Genomic DNA, 17,440 nt, shown 5'->3' with positions numbered 1-17,440 from the left:
AGAGCAAGGGACAGCCAAGCTCAAGCCGCCGTGCAGCCAGCAGGTCCCAGGGAGAAGCAGGGCTGGATGGTGACTGTGGCTCCCCAGCTCCAGCAGACTGCGAGCAAATCCTGCAAACACTCCCTGAGCACCAGTTTCCTCACAGGTGCAACACAAGAGCCGCTCCAAATGAACTCTGCACTTCCTCCCCCCTCCATCCCATCATCAGTAGTTTAACTCAACGTTCAAAATCTTGGTTTTAAACATTCAGTGGGGGAAGCAATACAGGCTCTTTAAAAAACAGCTTCTGTCAGCGTCAGTGACAAGAGCAGTTTGGAAAAATGCTTTCCCTCGGGAGCATCAGGGAAACGAGACCTGGTTTATATAGAGTCGACCTCCTGGAAATGAGTCGGGGAAAGCTCGCAGGGAGGAAGAGGACAAAACAGAAGCCAGTGCCCAGAGAAGAAGGTAAAGGTCAGCAAGAGGCGCCAGGGAGTTTCTGCCTTGCCCGAGGAAGATATTTTTGGGAAAAGAGGTCTTTTTTTTTGCTTATTAGCACTGAAAGAAAGAAAACCTCCTTAAGGATGCAGAAGCAATCAACTGCGGAGAGGTGAGGACTGCAGGAGTTTGAAGCTAGAAAAATTAAAGGGCTGGAAGAAACATGACCAGTCTCACTGAAGCGAGGCTACACACCAACACCAGGAGCCGAGAAGGAATCACAGTCCCCCGCTCGGCCAAGTCACAAAGGAAACCAGTTCTAGAGAAGGCTCAGCAGCCATAGGAAAGGGCTGTCAGACCCACCCAGATTTTGTTTTCTCTAAGCTTGACCTAAGGGTATCATTTTTGTAACTTTTTTTTTTCCGACTACAAAACTGTTAGACCGCTCAGTGAGCGTACCTTAAATAGACAAGCAATGGCCTTTAAAGTTTTCACATGTTTAATAAAGCTATATATACATATTTTTTTAAATTAACTAATTTATTTGTTTTTTAATTTACATCCAAGTTAGTTAGCATATAGTGCAACACTGATTTCAAGAGTAGATTCCTCCATGCCCTTTACCCATTTAGCCCATCCCCCCTCTCACAACCCCTCTAGCAACCCTCTGTTTGTTCTCTATATTTAAGAATCTCTTACGTGTTGGGGTGCCTGGGTGGCCCAGTTGGTTAAGCGTCCGACTTTGGCTCAGGTCATGATCTCACGGTCTGTGAGTTTGAGCCCCACGTCGGGCTCTGTGCTGACAGCTCAGAGCCTGGAGCCTGTTTCAGATTCTGTGTCTCCCTCTCTCTCTCTGACCCTCCCCCGTTCATGCTCTGTCTCTCTCTGTCTCAAAAATAAATAAACGTGAAAGAAAGAAAGAAAGAAAGAAAGAAAGAAAGAAAGAAAGAAAGAAAGAAAGAAAGAAAGAAAGAATGAATCTCATGTTTTGTCTCCCTCCCTATTTTAAAGGTATATATTTTATTTTTTTAATTTTTTTTAACATTTATTTATTATTGATAGAGAGATAACAGAGCATGAGCAGGGGAGGGGTACAGAGAGGGAGAGACACGGAATCCAAAGCAGGCTCCAGGCTCCGAGCTGTCAGCACAGAGCCCGACGCGGGGCTCGAACTCACGAACCGCAAGATCTTGACCTGAGCCGAAGTCGGACGCTCAACCGACTGGGCCACCCAGGCGCCCCAAAAGTTATCTATTTTTAAAACAAATAAGTGAGGTAGTCACGGTTTTACCCTGGATATGGATTGGAAAGAAATTTCTGTATATTCCAATTGCAGGCGATCACTGGGGACAACAGGGTACGGGGGCAGAATCCTGAAATCTGCCAGTCTAAACTGCTCACAGCCTGGAAAGATCGTAACCGGCAAGCAACTGCAGTCACTGCCGGCATCAGCCACACATCTCCCACAGAGGATCAGAGAGCACGGCCAGCTGCACAGAGCCCCCGGGCCCGTAGCCTGTGAGAAGGAACTTTCCCTAACAGCACTTGAGATAAAGAGAGACTGCACCCTAAAATAAAAGGGATACTTTAGTGAGGAAATAACTTAGGAAATAAATCCTGAGGGGCACATCTATTCATAGCGTATGTGTGCTATGTCTCGTACTATAACTCCCGTCATCGAATTGTTCATGTCTGGCCTCCCCCATACGAACCATAAGCTTCCCCCCACCCCCGCGCCTGGCAAGTGTGCGACCTGCACACCGTAGCCCCTTCCTCAACCCCAAATATATACATACAAACTCACACACGTTAAAAATACAGAGTGAAGAAAACACTTACTTCTATCTCCATGTGAACACAGCTTGCTAAACCGTCTCTTGCAATGGCTTCTATGGTGTCCCTACTTAATCCATAGTTGTGATTCCCATAATTAAATGTCAGAATGAACTTCCCCTGAAATTTGAGAGGTACAAAGATTTTCATGTAACAGCTGCCATACTCAACTTTAATATAAATAAAATTGTTTGATGTCTTACTTTTATATGCTTCCGTAAAACCTATGAATATTAGCAATTATAGAAGGCTGACGATGGGTTTATGAAACTTAACACCCAAGTGTGGTAGAGAATTTAAACAGAATTCTCAGCTGGCAAAAAAAAAAAAAAAAAAAAAAAAAAAAAAAAAATTAAGTTTCTGGAAATACGGTCATCTGCTGACAAAACATCCAGGGAGAGCAAAGGTCTCACCAAAGCTTACGGTAGAACAGACCATTTTGCTTACTTACCTGCTTCCTTGCCAACTGGGCACCATAAGCTGCCGTTGCTGAGAAAGCAAAACTGATAGCCTGCCTTTTGCCTCGGCCACGTTGGCTACGCCAACATACCAGGTACCCCAGAGAAAGCTCCCATTCTCCAAAGCCTTGCATTCCCAGATAAGCCTGAAGGCCATGAATTACAGGGACATCCGAAAACCTTTGCATCCTGAGATAAGCCATGAAAAACAGACCCTTTCTGCTTTTCCATATAAAACATAGCTTTGTATTGAAACTGCCCCAAATGTTATTCAACAGAATTGCTGTGTGCCCTCTAGTCATTTGAGGTTTAAAGGCTGCCTTCTATCTGTATTCTGGAAGCCCAGTTCTTCCCAAAGCTGTACTCCTTTGCAGAACAGTCCAGGTAAAAAACAAAAAACAAAAAACATGGCTCTCAAAATTGGCTTTTTTCCTTTGACAATATTAGATTTATTAAACTACTAGGTCTAATCTAAACTGGAAAGCTCATGACCAAAAAAATAAAAACATGAATGATCTTGGCAACTGTGACTCCTCGTGCACAGGATTTTCATATAAATGATGGAATGAAAATCTGCAAGGCTGAATCCCGTCAATCGAATCCCATCGAAAGGCAGTAGCAGTGAGGGGCACCTGGGTGGCTCCGTTCGTTAAGCGTCCGACTTCAGCTCAGGTCACGATCTCACGGTCCACAAGTTCAAGCCCAGCGTCGGGCACTGTGCTGACAGCTCGGAGCCTGGAGTTTGCTTCGGATTCTGTGTCTCCCTCTCTCTCTGCCCCTCCCACACTCCTGCTCTGTCTCTCTCTCCTTCAAAAATAAAAAAAGTTACAAAAAAAAAAAAGAACAGTAGCAGTGAGAAGTCCTTTATACTACCTGTGCTTCCTGGGCCCAGAGGTTCCGGAGATTGGGGGGGATGGGAGACAGGCTATCTGTTGGAAGCCCGTGAGACACAGAGTATCTCCTGGGGTAGGTGGGTCTCTAGTGAATGAGTCTGCTATGGGTGATGAGGAAAATCCACACACCCCATAATCCAAAGAAGTTTATATCATGCAGTCTAAAAGTTTACAACTCAACAGTAAATATCCTTGATATTTTACTCCCTCAATGTCATACCTTCTTTGTTCTTTGAAACAAATACTACGTTATCTTTTAATATATATATTGTCATCTATATAGATAGGATAGATACCTGAATGTCCCATCAGGTATATACTTTGTCTTGTTTACTGTGACTCACCCTGTTTTCAAAATGTGCTCTTGAATCACTCTTCAGATATATACTATGAATTTGTTTACTTGTGTGTACAAGGGCCTCCCTCTGTGAATCCCAAACGTATTTTCTGGAAAAATGCAGAGTCGGAAGGAAGCCGGCACTGTACTTTTATATACAAAACAGGCCCTGTCGAACTTGTTTCTAAAGAACAGAGATGAAGTGGTCCTCCAGCTTCTGGCTGGTGATCTTCCATTTCTTTCTGCTTGCGGACATCTTCATAAACAGCAACAGTCCTATTGCAGAAGCCTCCTCCAATAATCCTATTTCCACAAGTCAGGGAGTATATCTGCAGGGAAGTGACTGAATTCATGTGTTTAAAAAAGATTCGCGTGGCCGTAGGCATGGGACACGATGACCCTCGTGTGGGTGCTGGGGGATATGCAGCAGTAAGTATGTGAGAGGGTGTGCGGCTCTGTAGGTCAGAGTGCATGGCTGTGACTGTCCACAGCAGGTGTCCAAGGCTGGGGCATGCCATGGTGGGACAGGCTGCGTGGGTGGGGGAGGGTTCTGCGTACAGAAGGCTGCGTGTGTTGGTGTGACTGGCGACGCTGACAATGTGTCACGAGTTTATAACCTGTATGTTTGCCTCTTCATGAAACAGTCTTAAGCTCACTTTCAAGAAAAGGAACTCAGGGGCGCCTGGGGGGCTCAGGCGGTTAAGCATCCAACTTCGGCCCAGGTCCTGATCTCGCGGTCCGTGAGTTTGAGCCCTGCGTCAGGCTCTGTGCTGGCAGCTCGGAACCTGGAGCCTGCTTTGGATTCTGTGCCTCCCTCTCTCTCTGCGCACCGCCCCCCCCCCCCAACTCACGCTCTGTCTCTGTCTCTCAAAAATGAATAAACATTAAAAAATGTTTTAAAAATCAAAAAAAAAGGAGCTCAGAAACAAAATTCAAGTTGAAGAAAATGACATTATATTGAAGTGATAGATTTTAGCAGAAGCAGTAAAAACAAGTACTTCTCAAACACACGAGGATTTTGCAGAGGGAGTCAAACTGTACGAGCAAATATGGTGTACAAGTACAGCGATTTCTTAGACTAGGGATTGAACCAGACTTCCTTATTACTGATAGGATAAGGTAATAACATCAGGGAATAACATAAGGGAATAAGGTATATAAATAAGTTATTTATTTATATATATAAGGTTATAAATAAGGTAATAACATCAGGGAAGCAGACGGGGTACTGAGAACAGGTGAACTGAACCAAGAAAAAATGTCTCAGACTCTAACAAGAGAAACCAACATGAATTTCATGAACTAGCTGCCTTTCAACCCAAAGAGCCCTAAAAGGATGCTTCTTACTAACGCTACTTACTAATAATGTTTCCTATCTCTATTAAGGCTTTTAGAAATATAAAATCCCAAAGTACTCTTGATACATTAAACTGAATTACCAAAATACAGCCCAAGGAGAGAAGATTATAAAGAATCTCTAGGATGTTCTTTTGACAAGGTTAGAGGGGAAACGGCCTAGGGATTTGTAGGACTTAATCACTTGGGTTTCTCTGTGAACACAAGAAAAAAAACACACACTATGTGTAAAGTTGGCCATTCAAAACTAAACTCGTGGAAACGGCAGATCCCGTGCTTACACGGACCACAATCATGTGCACGCAGTATAACGTGGAAGGTCAGGGCTGTATGTGTGTCCTACCAACTGAATGGGACACACCGTGATGAAATGGTGCTTAGGGTGACGACCACGAGAAAGCCCCAGTTTTAGCAAACGGGAGCGGTCTCTGGACAGAGCACTCCAACGCCGAAGGAGGCTCAGTTCACAAGTTTCGCACATCAGATCGGGTCTGTGAGAACTGCCCATCTTGAGTGAAGCCTCATCAATAACAGCAGCACCTGATAAACACAGATCGCGAGAACTTTTCGAAGTGCTCTTGTATTTCCTTAAAATGTCTACTCATGTAGCTTTATTGAAAAGTTACAATATTCCCTCCAAGATCAAAAAATAACGCAGCACGTGCACAAGGATGTGGAAGTGGTTTAAGAAAAAAAAAAAAAAAAACAATCCTAGGAGAACACCTCTCTCAACAGACACAAAGCGTTTCTCGATTTTATCACTAGTTCCTCATATTTCTAGCAGAGAACATGCATTTCTTGTGCAGTACAAAGGGGAACATTCTTACCATGTTTACCATTTCATCAAAAACTTCTTGAGAGATAAAATGATAATCGACTCGATCCCCCTCTCCAAAGTAAGGCGGTCTTGTGGTGTGACAGGCCCTGAAAACAGAGGAGATAACCAGTCTACTTCTAGCAGCTTGAGATTCGAAATGGAAAAGGTTTTGGTAAAAGTATGTTTTCAAAAGTTGAAATTGATCTGTGGATCGTGAATTGGGGAACAACATGGTTGTGAAAACGCTGCGGTTTCGAAGCTCTAGGCTACATTCAGCTGCTCTGACTCTACAGGGATTGTAGAAATTTGAGATCATCAACACCCGATGTTTACTTGTTGTTTACCACCTTGGAACCAGCCCCTCTGCTGCCACACTACTTTCAGCAATAGAACGATGTCTACTGCTCATATATTTCCACCCAAGTGTTTTCGTGTCCTCTCTGCTCTGTGGGCACTTTCCCACGCCCCTCCTCATTCCTCCACCTGGCTAGCCAACTTGTCTTCCAGGACTCAAGTTACATGTCCTCCCCAAGCCCAAAAGCCCACCCCCTATCGCTGATTACGCACCTCTTCTGTACGCGCCCATTACCCTCATTGTCTGCCACCGATTGTATTGCACCCAGGTCCCTGTTCAGGACCCCATCGCCTTCGTGCTGCCAGTACTCGATACCAGGGATGAGCCTCGCACGGGAACCCGTGAATGGAGTTCTCAGCTCAGTTCTCTGATCACTGACTGCAACAGCGCCCCCATCCGGTCCCCAGCTCCCACTTACTCTCTGTCACCAAAACTGCCTTCTTTTATCCACATATCTGGCTTTTCCCTGTCCTCCCCAGTGGGATGTAGGACTCATGAGGACAGACCTTTTCTTGTCCATCTTACGTGCGACTGTATTCCCCATGCCTGGCTCATAGCAGGCATTCACTAGGTATCCATAACATGAATGAGTAAATGAGACCTGTGGAGTGGATAACAGGTGTGATGAACTCTATTTTGCAGAGGACAATAAAAATGGCCAGTCTAAGGCCACAGAGCAGGCCAGTGTCAGTCCCAGAACTAGATGACAGGGTCCCAGCTAGCCCAGGACTCTCGATTTCCTCCCATTCTGACGTCTCGCGTTAAGTTCTGGGAACGCAGGCTGACTTTTATTATCCTGTGGTTTTAAAAGAGGAGATGAAAATAGCTAGACGTTCAACGTGTTATTTCATTTATTCCTCACAAGAAAAACCACGAGGCGGGGATTATTGTTTTCATTTTACAGACGATGAAACTGAGGCACAGCAATTAAGTGAGTGACTAAGTAGGAATGCCAGGATGACTCCCTGTCAATTCCTGTTACGATCATGCTAAGTGGGTAAAGTCACAACCCTCAAAAGCCTCTCCATTACAAAGCCAAAGCCAAGTTTTTATAATTCATCCCACTGTTTCCCTTCCATTGTAATCAAGAATTAACTAGACTGGTAAATTTTAAGGTCTTAACATTACATTTAAATTATATACCTGGGAAAGAGAGTATATTCTAAGACTGTCAAAACACCGCGACATTTGTTTTGTTGTGCGAATACACTGGCATCTCTTCACACACCTCGGCAGGGCCCTGAGACCCTCTGTCTATCGGTGTCCTTGACAGTCAGGAAAGATAAATCAGGGACTTGGCATCCCGTGCTGTACACCCTTAGCATAGCCTTTACGCACCATGCCGGATTTGCATTTTCCAACAAAGGGATTGAGCGGCAGGAATTTTTTCAGAATTTCTAAAAGGAAGACACAGCAAAGAAGTCATCTGAAGCTTCTAGGCAGGTAAATAAAGAGAAGGCTTCACTGACGTGGAGCATGCGGATGACAGAGCCTGTATCCGCCATGGAAACTTCTATTAAGAAGGACCTAAGATGACCTGTGGATTTTTGAATCCTGTCATCCAGTTTTCACATGAAGAAATGTTCGCTGTGAAGCATGCTCCCCAAATGCGAACATCTGAAAAAGGAAATGCTGCAGAGTGAAAGCACGGTTGCACTAAACTTACTTAGCCAAGAAATGATGCCAAATTTTAGACAAAGAAATTTGCTCGGGCCATCACCTTCAGTAGCCTTCTTCTCCCCTGTCTAAGGGCAATGCTATTCCATGAGTTTATTATTTACTAATGGATTCACTAGTTAAGTCATGGTGAACAGTTAACTCATGGTTTGCAAAGGGAGCCACACGAAAAGAACGGAGTTAGACACTGGTCCTGAGGGTTACGAGTGAGGTTAGACATTCGAAAGGCCCGTTCATGGGCCAGCTGTCGTGAAGGATCCTAACAAACCAAGTCTGTGGAGAGGAGATGATCAGGAGGGGAAGGGATCCGCAAGGTCAGACCCAACAATGGAATGGTAAAATATCCAGGGAAAAGTAATAGGAAGAAAAGATGTCTAAGACGAGCTAGCAGTTGGATGAGGAAGTAGAAAGGTTTTCAGTTTGATTCAGAAGCACACAGTTTCAGAATCTCAATTCTGGACCAGATTGCCTCAGGAAATAACAAACTTCTTGTTACTGCAAATACTGGGGCAGAGGTTTGGCTGTGAGCACATCTAAACTCAAGCACGTGATAGCATGCCATGTGTTGGTAAGTGAACTCTTTCAAAGGCTACCCACAAAAGCCCAGGTCTCCCTAAGGCATCCGGTAGGAAATTTAAATTGGTCCTAATGCTCAACGCAAATATGCGTCAATTAACTGCCGGACATCTAAAGAGATCATCAGCACATATGATTCTAGCACACGCTGAGTATCAAATCCCAGGAAGCCACTGTCCTGTCCACTTGCCCGTAACTACACATCACTTCCTAACTCATGCCATCACTGGCCGTTACTGTACCCCAGCCGGTCTCCCTGTATCCAGTCTTCCCTGCCCCACCCTCTGCCAAGCTTCCGGCCGGGCGCACTTTCTGGAATGCAGCGGTCGTCATGACACCTCCTACTTGCAGAGCCTTTACGATCAGACTCCTGTCTACTTTTCTGGCCTTCTCTTCTGCCGTCTCCCTCTGTGCTTCCAAGTCTTGCCATATTTCAGAGCGTACTTTCAGTTCAGCGAATGCACCCATCGTTCTTTCTGTCTGGAAGGCACCCGTTCAAGTTCCACATCCCATTTACCTTCTACTCTTCCTATCCCAGAGGCTCTTTACTTCCCTCATCCTAGGACCCGCCAAACTCCCTTGTTAGCCAGCATTTACCTGTCAGAATCCCATGCTAGACTGTAAGCTCCCAGGGCAAGACCACGTCTGTTTGTTTTACAGCTTACAGCCTGCACATGGCCCGTGCTCAATAAACAAAGATTAGATGAATAAATGAGTCATTCTACTAGTATGTCACATCTGTATAAATAGACATTAGACTAGACTGAATTTAGGTAACTGTAGTTCATAGATCTCACGTAGCTAAGTAGCTATGGTCTTTTACTTTACTGGACTCTAGTGCTAAATAAAAGCAAAATAAACTTGGTAGTCAAGATCATGAAAAAGGTTACAAAAATGGAGATTGCTGTAAATTAGAGGTCTAAGAAAGAAAATAAGGTTTTCCTTTCATGACTATTCATATCACTTTCAAGGCTTAAATCTGGAAGGTGCCCAGGTGTACTGGCATCGTTTTACGTTTCTCTCATTATTCTTTACTCGTCCAGGGAGCCACTGATTTGTGTGGTGATATTAAGGTTGGAAAGAGAGAGATTTTGAAGCCAGTCAATTCATATCTCCAGGCCACGTATAACTAATACAGGTAAAGAAAGAACATGCAACCTATTTCTAAAACCAAGAACAAACGGAAAAATCAAAACCTAAAACAAGTCCAGAATCTCTCAGCCACACCAACACTTGTTATATCATGATGTTTTCCTTTTCATATTTTTATATCTGGATATGCAACTTGGTGTGTGAGAATTTCATTGAATGTCTCCGTCATGGGTCAATGTAATGTAAAAAGGAAGACAAAATACCAAGAGACAATGAAATAGAAGGGAAAGAAAAGATTCAGGCAAATGACAGAGAAAGTGCCTTTGTGAATACTTACGTGTTTCATGATGAAACTGTATTCGTGCCTTTTTTTCCATGTAATTAAAAATCAATAAAAAATTACGTTGGGTAAAGAATAAAAAGATCTACACAAGAGCAATGACTTGCCCCTGAGGATGTGCTTTGGTTTTATCATTTGGCTTAATTAGAAAGTTGTTGCATATAAAGTAGTACTATCTTACTTTCCCAACAGATGAGATTTCTAGCTATCTACTATCTCTTTTTTTTTTTTAATCCAACGATATGAACTTTGATCCATGCCTGGATGGAATTCTTACAACGATGGGCCATTGAGCGAATGGAAAACAAACATTAAATCAGTCACAAACATGATGGATAAGTATCCTAATAAGTGGAAAACCAGGATTTAATAAAAATGAATAATTAGAAGGCCCATCCAGGCGAGAACACAGAAGCAGACTGGATCACAATCTTGGTGAGGAGTTAACGAACACCTCCGAGAACACATCCGATCCAGCAGGACCCACAACGTGTATCACAGACAAATATGAAGGACCTGGCTCCCAACATTCACCACATAATTAAAAGGAAATCTAATCAGAGAAAGCCTTGGTTCCTGGTATTTGGGTTTGATAAAAGGTTCCGGGTTTCATACTGGCACAACAGTCAGGATACATCTTTTCTGCCCTAGGTTGACCTTCCATTCATTGTGTTCCACTTATCATTTAAAACAGGTTCGGCACCTCTCTACAGGCAGCATGGTACACTATGCTTTTTTTTTTTCCCTACCGTTTTTAATTTATTTTTGTTACTTCAGGGTGCTTAAAATACATTAATGAATAAATCATCCTATATATTTGAATCCTCGAGTTGTTCAAATGAGGCATGTAATTTTAGATATCTAAATAAATGGACCTGTTTAAAATAGTATTTACATTGTTCGAACATGTATAGCTTAAGGGAATGGAAGGCATTAGAAAATAATTTGTATGTATTTCTCTGGCTGTCCTAAATATCTTCGCAGCCACCTCCTCCGGTCACCGACAAACATTACTAATCTAGAAGTAATTGCTTTGCCATATGTCAAAATGAAGGGGAAACCGGTTTAAAAGACCACAGTGGTTAACTCTGACTCCCAGAAACCTTTAAAAAGTCTGTAAAGCCAGCTGAAGACTTTTTGAATGGTCCTTTTTTTTGGGGGGGGGGGGGGATTGTCCTCTATTTTAACCAGACCATTAGGGAATCACAGAGCAAAACATTTGCTCCAGAAAACTGGAGTGTACTGAATGCTGACCCAGGGGAATGGAAAAATGCTGCCCTTTCTCTTTCCTTCCTCCTGAAATATCCCTCCAAAGAGGAAGATCCATGGGGCGCCTGGGTGGCTCAGTCAGTTAAGCATCCGACTTCCGCTCAGGTCGTGATCTCGCGGTCCGTGAGTTCGAGCCCTGCGTCGGGCTCTGTGCTGACAGCTCAGGGCCTGGAGCCTGTTTCAGATTCTGTGTCTCCCTCTCTCTCTGACCCTCCCCCGTTCATGCTCTCTCTGTCTCAAAAATAAATAAAGGTTAAAAAAAAAAAATTAAAAAAAAAACAAAAAACAAAGAGGAAGATCCGTGGGGAGGGAAGCAAGTGGACGGCAGAGGGTGGGAGCGGCGGTCCCAGGTACACACACCAGCCCACACACCTGGCGGCGCCGATCCCGAGACGCGCGGTCACGTCACGTGGTAACAGGATGAGCCCGTGTTCCAACGCCACCAGGCTTCACCAACAACACGTGTGTTTTCGAACCTTGGAGAGTGATTTCGGCTGCCAGGGAATGAAGTTAAGCGTCTGGGGAATTGAAGATGCAGGGTGTATGGCGGTGTAATCAACGGCCAAGAAGCTGATACGCCTCCTATGGACCTTTCGGAGCTCGCTTAAAATTAACAGCCGAAATGAGCAAAAGCCTTACCAGCCAATGAACATTACCATTTCACAGCCTTACCAGCCCACGAACAAACTCACCCGTATCTGAAGTAAGCGCTGAGCTGTCTGCAGAGGCGGTGAGCGAGCTCTCGTTTGCCACAGGCTTCAGGACCGGCCAGCACCAGCATGGGATAAGGGGCGTCCAGGCGAGGAAGAGTGCTGGAACACAGGCAGTCAGTGGGTGAGGGCCTGGGCCAGTCGGATACATACCCAGGGGGCGGGGTCTACACCACAGTCACACTAAAGTCAATGACTGAGCCCTTGCTGCATGCAGGCACTGGAGAGAAGCCTCGTCCTACTTTCCCGAGCAAGTTGATGATAATATGCCCAAAATAGCATTCACAGCGTAGATAACAAACAAAATCCAAATGTATGTCAGTTTACTTGAACATTTTTTTTAATGGTCTTTATTTTTTTTATATGTCTATTTATTTATTTTTGAGAGAGAGAGAGAGAGAGAGAGAGAGAGAGAGAGAGAGAGAAGGCACAAGCAGGGGTGGGGTAGAGAGAGACAAAGAATGTGAAGCAGCCTCTAGGCTTTGCATGATCGGTGCAGAGCCTGACGTGGGGCTCGAATTCACAAACCGTGAGATCATGACCTGAGCCGAAGTCGGATACTTAACCAACTGAGCCACCCAGGTGCCCCAATGATATTTATTTTTGAGATGGGGATGAGCAAGGGATGTGGCAGAGAGGGAGACACAGAATCTGAAGCAGGCTCTAGGCTCTGAGCTGTCAGCACAGAGCCCAATGCGGGGCTCGAACCCACGAACCGTGAGATCATGACCTGAGTGGAAGTCAGATGCCTAACCAACTGAGCCACCCAGGCACCCTTTGAACAACATTTTTAAAAGGAAAAAATATGGTAAGATGTATTACTTCTTGGTTGATAAAAGTATTTCCTCAAGAACTTAAAAACGAAAGTTCTGTGAGAAGTTTAACACCCATACCTACTGAATTAGAACACAGATATGCAATGAAAATGGTAACAATTAAAATTGACCTGAGCAATCACTATGTGCCAGGCACTATTCTAGGAGTCCTACATACATTACCTTCATGTAATTATTACAGGATGATAATGAAGATATTTCTATCATTATCCCTGCTGCACACATGAAGAAACAGAAGTCCAGAGAGGTTAACTTGCTCAAAGTTAGCAGCTAATAGGTAAGAGCTAATACAGGAATCTGGGCATGGCTTCTGGGCCTGAAAGACTAGAATAAGGAAGAAAATCTCCGGCTACCAGCTGGGCTGAAGTGTATGAATTCCACTCGTGCCACAACTATAGAAATACAAAATAAAATCTACTTTAAAAATATAAGGCTGAGGTGTGGATTCTATGAAGAAGAATGGAAATGGTGGCAGCATAATTTTTCAGTGTCTCTGAACATCCACAGAAAAAACAGAAAAAAGCTGAGAGCAAACACCCATGGCTGACATGTATAACAAAACCCGATGAAGAAGTATCTCCATGCACCACAAACCCACAAGCCTTGCACAGTGCTGGAATCTGTGCAGGGGGGCAAAAGGGCAGCAAATGACAGGCCTGAAAGAAAGGGAACCCCAAAAGAGCCAGGGGCATCCACTGCAAAGCAAGCAGGCTGAAACTACGTGAACAAAAATCTGTACATCAATGGTCATAATACCTGGATTTGTAATAGTCCCAAAATGGAATCACCCCACGTTTTTCAAGAGATGAATGGCTAAACTCACTATGGTACATCCATGCGAGGAATATGACTCAACAATAAAAAGGGCTGAACTACTGATATATCCAAGAACTTGGATGAATCTCCAGAAAATAAGGCTAAGTAAAAAATTTTTTAAAAAGCCAGTCTCAAAAGGTTATATACTACATGATTCTATTTGTATAACATTCTTGAAATGACAACAGTACAGAGATGGAGAATAGGCCACCAGTTGCCAGGGGTTGGGGGGAGATGAGTAGGGAGGTGGCTAAGGCTCTACAAGGGAAGGACAGGGACCCTTGTGACAAAACTCGTCCTTACTGATGCTCATATGATCTACACAGGTGATAAAATTGCATAGAACTAAATGAACACACGAGTCAACGCAAAGCTGGTGAAATGTGATCAGATTCGTGGACTGCATCAATGTCAATTTCCTGGTTTTGATATTCTACTATAGCTAGGCAAGATACCACCATTGGGGGAAACATACAGAATTTCTCTGTATTATCTCTTACAAAATCCATGTGAATCTAAAATGACCTCAAGGTAAAATTTTTGTTAATGATCAAAGGGAAAAAAATTGAAAAAGTGACAAATACTGAATATAGGCAAAGGATATCTTCTTCCTAAAAGAGAAAACCAAAGCAGAGGAACAGAAAAAATATTAAAGACTTAATTCATGAATACTCTCCTGAAATAAAAAATAGTAATAATAATTACAAAACTATACATTGAAAAAATACACAGCATACCTGGGAGTATTAGCCCAAAATGACCAGTAACGAATAACACTAAGACCCAGTCTAGTACATGATCAAACTTTACAGAAAAAGAAACCTATTCAGCTAGAAAAAGAGAATACCTGACTTACAAGGGAAAGAACACCGTGTATCAGATTTTGATGGCTGTTTTGCATCCCCCCAAAAAAGCGTAACATCTTTAATATATTCAAGGAAAATAGTGTGAGCCATGGACTTTAAACATAGCAAAAATGACTTTCAAGTATGAAGGGCAGAGAATATTATCAACATGCAAGAGTTCAAGGGATACCGATCCATCCCATAGTGCATCCTAAGGAGTCTACTGGAGAACAAGCTTCACAAGACCAAATACGGGAGGAGACCTCAAAATAAGGACTGTCAGTGAGCAATATACATGCGGTTATCCATACACCTGAGACCAAATGACAGCAAAGGAGGAAGTATGGGGTGTGATGGATATACGTTCTGACATTATAAATACGGTACACTATTTTTAAAGCAGGTGATTGACACTCACATAAAATATATACAGTAGGCAAATTCATAAGGCTAGAAAATAGATATGAAGTCTCCGGGGACTGGGGGTAGCAGGCAGCGGGCAGCTACTGCTTAGTGGTTATAGCTTCTGTCTGGGGAGATGAAAAAGTTCTGGAAATAGGCAGAGGTAATGGTTGCACAATAGTGTGAATATAATTCATGCCGCTCAACTGTAACTCTAAAATAGCTAAAATGGCAAATTTTGTTATATATACTTTACCACAAAACAAATGGGGGGGGGTGATGGGAAGAGTATAGGTGAAGTGAAGTATGATTTCAATGTTTTCAGTAATCGCACTGGTGGTAGGATTAACACTGATACTGCTGTGCTGCGACAGGGGATTTTCAAAAAGTAATTACGGGATATTCTCAATCCATCTTCCTATTGTGTCTCTGGCTTGGGAGGAAAGGATGATACAGATGTGATAGAGAGGAGAGAGGATACGTAAAAGTTCAATCAGGGGCGCCTGGGTGGCTCAGTTGGTTAAGCGTCTTTTGGCTCAGGTTATGATCTTGCAGTTCGTGAGTTTGAGCCCCACGTTGGGCTCTGTGTTGACAGTGAGGAGCCCGAAGCCTGCTTCAAATTCTGTGTCTCCCTCTCTCTGTGCTCCTCCCTTGCTCACGCTCTGTCTCTCTCCCTTTCAAAAATAAATAAAACATTTAAAAATTTTTTGAAAAAAAGCTCAATCAACAATCATCTTGAAATTGGATTGTATCAGTAGGAATTCAAGAGATATTTGTCATCTATCTGTAAATAGATACAGATAGATCTAGTTCGATATAGACTAGATATAAGCAGATTGAATAGACGTAGAGATATATAAATAGATAAACAGGATAGATAGAATACACCAATAGGCGGATGCATAGATGGGTAGATGAAGGAAGGAAGGAGGAAGGAAGGAAGGAAGGAAGGAAGATGGAAGGAAGATGGAAGGAAGATGGAAGGAAGGAAGGAAGAAGGAAGGAAGATGGAAGGAAGGAAGATGGAAGGAAGGAAGGAAGGAAGGAAGGAAGGAAGGAAGGAAGGAGGAAGGAAGGAAGAAGGAAGGAAGGAAGGAGGAAGGAAGGAAGGAGGGAGGAAGGAAGGAAGGAAGGAAGGAGGGAGGAAGGAAGGAAGGAGGAAGGAAGGAAGGAAGGAGGAAGGAAGGAAGGAAGGAGGAAGGAAGGAAGGAGGAAGGAAGGAGGAAGGAAGGAAGGAAGGAGGAAGGAAGGAAGGAGGAAGGAAGGAGGAAGGAAGGAAGGAAGGAGGAAGGAAGGAGGAAGGAAGGAAGGAGGAAGGAAGGAAGGAAGGAAGGAAGGAAGGAAGGAAGGAAGGAAGGAAGGTGGAACGAAGATGGAAGGAAGGAAGGAAAGAAAGAAAGAACACCTTCCTAGATCTGTCTGCTAAAAAGCCTAACAACGGGCAACTCAGTAGCAGTGATTACCTCTAGCCACCCAGATTGTGACTGAGAAGTACCTTTTCTCACTAAAACAAACCAGGGCTTCTGGGAGAAGTGGTTGATTGCAGAGTTTGGACAGGGCTTGTACAACACGAGCCTGGAGAACTTTGTCGTAGCAGAGAGCAAGAAAGCTATCAGCGACTACAAGGCTAGAGTCAAGATTCTGCCAGGTAACTTTAATGTTGTGTCCTCACCCCAGTCATGCCAGGGGAAGGGACAGTGGCTCCCCAATAATGCAGTGTAAAAGTCCTAAGGTCAAGAGTTAGGGTTCCCTACTGGCCCAGCCTGGGAAGGGCAACGGTAGGCCTGCCCCTGTCTCCATGAGTTTGTCACAGTGAACTCCGCTCCATTCTGGAGCATCTGGGGCTGCTTGGCCATTTGCTCTTGTCTATTCGAAAGCCAGAAATGATGAAGAAATACGTGTTTTTCAGACAGTGGTGTAAATTTCTTTGATACATATTTTTATATAAATGTACCCGAAAGCATGAAACAACTAGCAATCTCATAAACTAGGAAAGAAATACAATGAAGACATAAATGCCCTTCTTTTAAATCAAATGCGCCTTTCCAGATGTATGCAAATAAATGATAAATCATTTCACCTAGAGGGCTACCATAAATATATAAAACTGTCAATGTCTATATTATTAAATTACATGTAAAAACTCATGTCCTGGATGCAAAATAAAACATCGTGCTCTCTGTGGGAAACCAACCACGTGAAGTAGAGAAGCAAATACCACATAAAGAAGAGAAGCCATTTATAACGAAGAGATTGTTATGAGTATTTTTTAAATGCCTTCGGGTATTGACAGAATTTCTACAATGTACTTATAGCATAAATGGCCAGCTGCTCCAACAGACTGTTTAAAAAGAAACAGAGAAACTGTGGCAAATCTGTCTTTGAACTCAGAGGTGAGAGATCTGTTCATG

General features: G+C 43.5%; 1 protein-coding gene across 3 annotated transcripts in view; it reads right to left on the bottom strand.

The window, feature by feature from the left end:
* LRGUK (leucine rich repeats and guanylate kinase domain containing) overlaps positions 1–17,440 on the bottom strand; it is a 108,683-nt gene that overhangs the window by 48,380 nt on the left and 42,863 nt on the right. For all 3 annotated transcript variants that reach the window (XM_042972793.1, XM_042972798.1, XM_042972803.1), the window contains 3 exons: positions 12,113–12,232; positions 6,122–6,218; positions 2,257–2,370 (listed from right to left, as the gene is read on the bottom strand). In XM_042972793.1, the coding sequence (XP_042828727.1) occupies positions 2,257–2,370; positions 6,122–6,218; positions 12,113–12,232 (331 nt within the window). The remainder of the gene's footprint in view (positions 1–2,256; positions 2,371–6,121; positions 6,219–12,112; positions 12,233–17,440) is intronic.

Source organism: Panthera tigris, chromosome A2 (genome assembly GCF_018350195.1).
Source record: "Panthera tigris isolate Pti1 chromosome A2, P.tigris_Pti1_mat1.1, whole genome shotgun sequence".
Classification (NCBI taxonomy): domain Eukaryota; kingdom Metazoa; phylum Chordata; class Mammalia; order Carnivora; family Felidae; genus Panthera; species Panthera tigris.
The sequence above is the reverse complement of the archived record's forward strand: the minus strand, read 5'-3'. Positions and strand labels throughout refer to the sequence as shown.